This window comes from Hoplias malabaricus, chromosome 6 (assembly GCF_029633855.1).
Source record: "Hoplias malabaricus isolate fHopMal1 chromosome 6, fHopMal1.hap1, whole genome shotgun sequence".
Lineage (NCBI taxonomy): Eukaryota > Metazoa > Chordata > Actinopteri > Characiformes > Erythrinidae > Hoplias > Hoplias malabaricus.
Genome location: NC_089805.1, coordinates 29,540,473 through 29,546,951, shown reverse-complemented (window position 1 = coordinate 29,546,951; position 6,479 = coordinate 29,540,473). Strand labels below are relative to the sequence as shown.

The following is a 6,479-nucleotide window of genomic DNA, read 5'->3' as shown; positions in this document are numbered from 1 at the left end:
GTTGCTTCCATGTGGTAGATAGGGGCAGAATCACATGACTACAGCTTGGTAGAGTAGATTTAAGGGACAGTACATGAACACAAAGTGGGGACATAACAGAATAATAATTCTAAAAACAGTTAAACAACAGTTAAAAATATAATTGATATTATCGATATAGACAAGGTTATGCCAATTAGAAGTTCTGAATGTCGAGAGAAGAGGGACCCATCCAGCTTATTCACACACAGTTCAAAACCCTGGATCGTTATCATCTGATGGTATGGGGTTGCATTAGTGTCTAAGGCATCGGGAGCTCACACATCTGGAAAGGCACTATCAATGCTGAACTGCAGCTGCAACATATGCCCCAATCCAGACAACATATTTTTCAGGGAAGGCTTTGTAAGACAAAGCTACATTTTTTACAGACCATTATTTAAAAAGAAAAGAGGATGCTACACAGAGTTAGACATGGCCCTGTCCCAATATTTTTGAAATGTGTTGCTGCCATCAAGTAAATTTTTTGATGAAGTGGTAAAATGTATCACTTAACACCTGATATGTGTTTTATGTTATACTGTGGGGGAAAAACGGGTCTATGGGATTTGCAAATCATTACATTCTGTTTTATTTACATTTATTTACATTTTACACAGTGTCCCAACTTTTGTTGGACTTGGGTTTGTACATGTTCTCACATCAATTATAGAAGTGCACATTTTTATTTTACATGACCTCAAATGACACATTATATATGTTCAGGTTTTTCATTATATTGACCATATATATTTTGGTTCAACGCATAGCACAGGGGCACAGAGAAATAATTGTTTAAGAACTGGATATCTATCCATCCGTCTATCCATCTATCTATCTATCTATGTAAAATTCAGATCAGAATCTGGCAAATAAGTAGCTAACAATAAATATTTGCCAGTTTTTTTAGTGTTAATGTTCCTTCATTTCTTCCTTTGACTGTAATTTATTCATCTCATCTGTTGACCAGACAAGCTGCCTTATGACTACAGTACATTAGTTGTAGAAAGTGCCAGGCAAAATAACTTTTGATTGATTGACTGAACAATTGATTAATTGGTTTACCACAGACTGTATATTATGCTAGTTCCTGATTAGCCATTTTTGTGTTGTAATGAAGCCCTGAGTAAGCCACAGTTCCTCTTACCATGGGTCTTTACAGGCTGTTTAGATTTCTTTAAAGACTGGGTGCCTGAAATCATCTGTGCCCTGCGAGTTTCATAGCACTTTTCTGAATCACATTTTCAATTATGTAATTATTCTCTATCTCTATCCATTTATACATGTTACTAAAGAATCTCACTCGGGATTCACTTGAGAAAACTTCTGAAGCAGATACGCTATGTACAGACATTTGTTGTCAACTTGTACTTGGTGACATACACTACTTTAAGATACATCCATTTGCCCTCATTGGAGCGTCATTGATAATTATTAGGATACAGAAATAATCATATATCATCAGGGTCGTACCTCACTAACGTAAAACAACGTTCTTACATTTATTCCGGATGATATACGATTACTTATGAACTGAGGGCTCTATAGTAGTTTTCAGTGCTGTGACAGGGCACGTTGAGGGAGCAGTGTATAAGTTTGCCCCCTGCTGGATCTGTATGTTCATTACAATACACTACTCCCAGAGGAGAGTAACATATTTACTGAAACCAGGGACAGCACTGACATCTGCACAGGACCATTTGCCATTAGAATCGTAAGGTGACATTTAACCACAATTACGTACAGACTATGGCATTTATGGTTAAAACATTCAAACAAACTGTTCAATAGATTGATGTTTTTATCAGTTCATACTCATACTGATACTCATATTTCCAATTGGAAATATTATATAAAAGTGCACATGTATGGTGTTTGGAGCTGAGAGAATGAACAGTGAGCATTGAAATAAGGAGGTGGTCATAAAGATATGGTTAATTGATGTTTTTATGTCATTCAGTATTTCTCATAGGAAACAAGGACACAAGACGTCATTTATGCGCCAGTAGCACCCCCTTGTGGACCATGTCTAATGAAAACAACATACCACCAAAAATAGTAACTTTACAGAAAAGGAAAAAAGCCTACTTACTTTCAATGAAAGTCAATGTAAAAATATTTTATTCCAGTTAATTTTGGAGCATTTCTATTGGTCCATTCATCGTGATTTTTTTACACAGTGTGAAGGACAGCTGCTGTATTCAAATTATGTAGTAAATTAAAAATGGACAAAGTTAGAGATACCTGTTTTTCATTAACAGTTAAGATTTGCGTTTGTGTGTTAATATTTACATAGTTAGTATGAACAAAAATATAAAGTCACACAACTTCAGGGGTCTATGAGAGTAAACTGGCTAATGATTGTATACATATCTATATACATCTTTTATCAATAGCAGCAAAATCAATCTTTGTTTTTGGAGTGCATGAAATTATAATGAAGCCAATTCCTTTGTCACACTAGTAGCGTAATTATGACCCCATCATCCCGGCCCTGCCACAGCATCTCCCCCTCAAAAGCAACTTTGCCGTGCTTCCTGGCCCTCATCAGGATGCCAACCACTTTGTCAGAGATTCGCACATATCTGTCAAACAGCTCAGCGAATGTGACCCTGGTATAACCGTCTGGATCTGGGTCAGCCATGGTTCGTATGATGAAGCACATGTGTTCGATTTCACGTTGGATGTGCACCTCGGCTCGTTTGGCCCTCTCCGCTGTTTTGCTGCCCTCCTTGGGCCTGCCGTAACCCTCCTCACCCTTGTGCAGACGCATAGACATGGAGTACTCATAGTCAAAATCATCGCTGAAAGGGTTAAGCTTCTGGTTGATGGTGTGCTCTGAAGCCCAGTCCTGCCAGCGGCTCTTCAGGTTCCCCACCGCGCTGTACTTGTTGGAGAGAGCGTTTATTTTATCAGCATCCTGCACCTCCTTCTTGTACCTAGGAAAAACATCCACATTTTTTAAATAGATCACTTTCAAACAAAATGTACAAAATGCATTTTAAACCACACTGTCAACATGACTTCACATATAAACACTGATAAAACCTTATAAAATACAGGAATCTAACCATATAATTATTATAAATTAGGACTGAAACCTCATGAAACAGCACAGGAATGATCCTTTTGATTTCTGGGTGTGTTATATATTATCTGTAACCACTTCATCCTGTTCAGGGTAGTGGTGGATCTGGAGCCTACCAGGAATCATTGGGTGCAGGGCAGGAACAAACCTTGGATGGGGCACTTCAGAAACTGCACTATACTACGTTTGGAGGAGGGCAGGAAACACCAACTCCATCACACCCCCCCCCCCTTGTTTTCAAACACCAAATATTACCTAGTGTTCCTTCAAGGGATTATCTAGGCCCAACCCCAGTGCCAGAATTATTAAGCACTTTTGATTAAAAGCACTGACAGGTGATGTTTTATTGGCAAATGTGAAGGAGTGGGATGTATATATTTTACAGCAAGTGCACAGGCAGTTCTTGATGTGATGAAAGAAGGAATAGTGCAGTGTAAGGATGTAACTAACTTTGAAAAGAGCCAAATTATGATATTAATTGCATGCCTTTTGGGGTGTTCTTGGTATGCAGTGGTTAGTACCTACCAAAATTTTTTCCAAAACGTATACATCTACTGATTGGTGGGGAGAACAAAGGCTATCCTGTCTGGACTGATCCCAACTACTGTAGATATTTACACTCCATCATGCATTCAAATAAATCATCACTATAGGTGCTATTTGACATAAAGTTCATTTTATTTTGTAAACTTCAGTAAACTTGAAATATATTTCCCAAGTATAATTTATGCAGTAAATCAATGTATTAGTGCAGTGGTTCTCAATCCTGGTCCTGGAGTACCACATCGTTTTACGTATTTTAGAGAATCCCTTGCTTCAAACTGAGGAAACTCATGAACTTATTACCAAACCTTCATGAGTTGAACTGTGAGGTTTAGAGCAGGGAGATCATTACAACATTCAGATCAGTGGTACTTCAGGACCAGGACTGAGAACCACTGTACTATGGTCAACCTTGTAAATACTATTTCAATACTTCTTGGGACTACATTGACACACATTTTAGATGATAAAAGTGTACGTTAACATCAATGTTTTATTACTGCAACTATACTAAAAGTAAACTAGTAATGTGTATATTTGACTAATTATATAATTTTATCCCACTAATGTATATGAATTAAGACATATTTTAGTATTCATAAATTGTGTATGAAAAAGATGGGAATACCTGGCAACCCAAGTGAAAAAGAAGTCTTAAAACTTTGCCTTAAGTTAACTGTGAACATAACCCTAACCTTACCTCTAAACGTAACCTGGAGATTTCACTGCAGATTCCCAAAAGTTAGAAAAGCAGTGTTTTCTGTTTGTGTAATGCTAATTCTTAGCTTTTCTTTGGGTAAATAACAGAGAGTTTGGGTGTATGCAGTGAAACAGCGCCACCAGTGGATTGGGGCTCTTAGTGAACATATAATAACTATGAATTATGATGAAGCAAAATGTCTTGGATGTACAAATGACAACGTTTTGACAAGGCATGGTGATATAGTAGCTTATTAAGGTCTTAGCTGTGAAATCATGCTGCTTATACCTTGAAAGTATATTGTCAATAAAATCAGCCAAATGTTGGCTTCTTGTTTAACACTGTGTACAGTTCCAATCATGTAGCATTTACTCTAACCTATTCCACCACCAATTACAAGCCAAATTACACTTTTAGGTATAAGGCAAGAATAGATAATTATACTTTTCTTAAGTGTATCCTGATCCAAAGTTTGAATACAAGTATATTCCATATATACTTAAACATCTCTGTATACTTGTTAGCATAAGCCATGTACACTTCAGTATAACTGTTTAATATTCCACTGATAAGATGAAGAGTAAACTGAAATCATACTCCCTTATATTTAAGTTTAAATGTAGTTAACAGCACACTTGAATAATCATGTCTGGTGTCGTATACACTCACCCAAATGTGGATGATCTCTTGATCCTGAGTGATGATGACTCTGTTTCATACTCTGTGGTGTCCTCTGCGTTCTCCAGGACAGTGTCCATCTCCAGTGCGCTCTCCTTTGCCTCAGAAGAGCTGTCGTCCTCTTTGGCTTCCCCGGCCCTCTTCCGCTCCTTCTCCATCACCTTCCAACTCCGCGTCAGCTCCAACACCACATTAGAGCACTTCCTCCGTCGTGTGGGGGAGCTCCTTTTGTTCAGCATCTTATCTAGATCCTCTGTTGCTGGGTCTTTACAGATGCGGTGGGTTAGGAACTCTATGCCTGCGCTCTTCTCCTGGACATCTCTAGTTACTGTCTTGATCACCTGCTTGGTCTTGATGCGAGATTCCTCAGATTCTTCTTCCACTTCAGTTTCCTTCACCTCACTCTGGGGATTTTGGGCCTGGCTGTTGGGCGCCTTCATCTGGCAAGGTCGAGACTTGGTTTGTTCCTTCTTGATGGTGTTTGGGTCCTCACAACTCTCCGGGGCCCAGCCTGTGGGCTCACTGGCCTGCTTCTCCTCATTTTCACATATCCACTGCTGCCAGCTCTTTGCCAGGCTGCACACCGCACTCAGAGTCCGCAGCTTCTTGATGTTTTTGTTGGCTGAAGGCTTCCTCAGAGACGTGTCTGCAGGCTTTGTTCCAGACATAGTTGTAAAGAATGTGGTAGTGCTTCCACTTTTCTTTGCCGGGTTGTTGTTTTTTTTTATTCAGTGCTGTTGTTGTTGTTCTCTATACTTGTGGTAATTTCTAGACTCCGTGTCCTCTCTTAAGCAGAGGTGGCTTTGAAATGAGGAGCAAACCCTACATGATGGTGGAAAGTATGGCTGGCATGCCCACCTCCCCTCTGATCGTCTTTCCCTGACACCCCCGACCTCGGGGGGACCGCTGCGGAATCACGTTTCATCAGAGACAGTGGTCATTGCAGAAGGTAAACAGGGCAGAGCATTGAGAGGGCTCTAAGCTCATCCAAGCTCTGTGCAAATGTGCAGACAGCTGTATGGGCAAACACGCTGGTCAGCCAGGTCACACAGCTTATCTGGATGTGTTGCCTCTAATGCATGGGGCATGTTATTGTTCAGTTTAAGGCTTGTAAATCTGCGTCTACTCCATTAGACGAGACAGGAACGAGTAGGTTCTCCTCATCATACCAAGTGATGTCTTAAACTTTGTCTTTCAAGTTTTTCACACTGTAAGATTATTATAAGAACTGAATGCAGCCTGTTTAAAAATAAAAATATTTCTTGCTTTAAGTGACTTTATAAAAAGTGACATATTCCACTAGAAGATATTTTTGCTTGTTTTAGGCATTATTTCTTTAGAAAGTGCTAAATTATTCACATTACGTCTTGACAAAAATAAAATCATTCAGCAACAAAATTGTGACTCTATATTTAACCCTTATGGTGGTGAAAACACACACCCACACACACG

At 39.2% G+C, this 6,479-nt stretch overlaps 1 protein-coding gene across 1 annotated transcript; it reads right to left on the bottom strand.

Annotated features, from left to right (window-relative positions):
* Positions 1-1,976: 1,976 nt before the first annotated feature.
* abrab (actin binding Rho activating protein b) lies at positions 1,977-5,695 on the bottom strand. The gene is made up of 2 exons (XM_066675815.1): positions 5,019-5,695; positions 1,977-2,957 (listed from the first exon to the last, which is right to left on the bottom strand). The coding sequence occupies exons 1-2, from the start codon at positions 5,693-5,695 to the stop codon at positions 2,474-2,476; spliced, it is 1,161 nt and encodes a 386-aa protein (XP_066531912.1). The 3' UTR covers positions 1,977-2,473.
* Positions 5,696-6,479: the final 784 nt, after the last annotated feature.

Bases quoted from the DNA above. Each gene is read 5' to 3' on its own strand.
- abrab (XM_066675815.1), bottom strand. From the start codon at position 5,695: ATGTCTGGAACAAAGCCTGCAGACACGTCTCTGAGGAAGCCTTCAGCC. The intron at 2,958-5,018 runs GTGAGTGTATAC...TGTTTTTCCTAG, and splicing joins AAGAGATCATCCACATTTGG to GTACAAGAAGGAGGTGCAGG.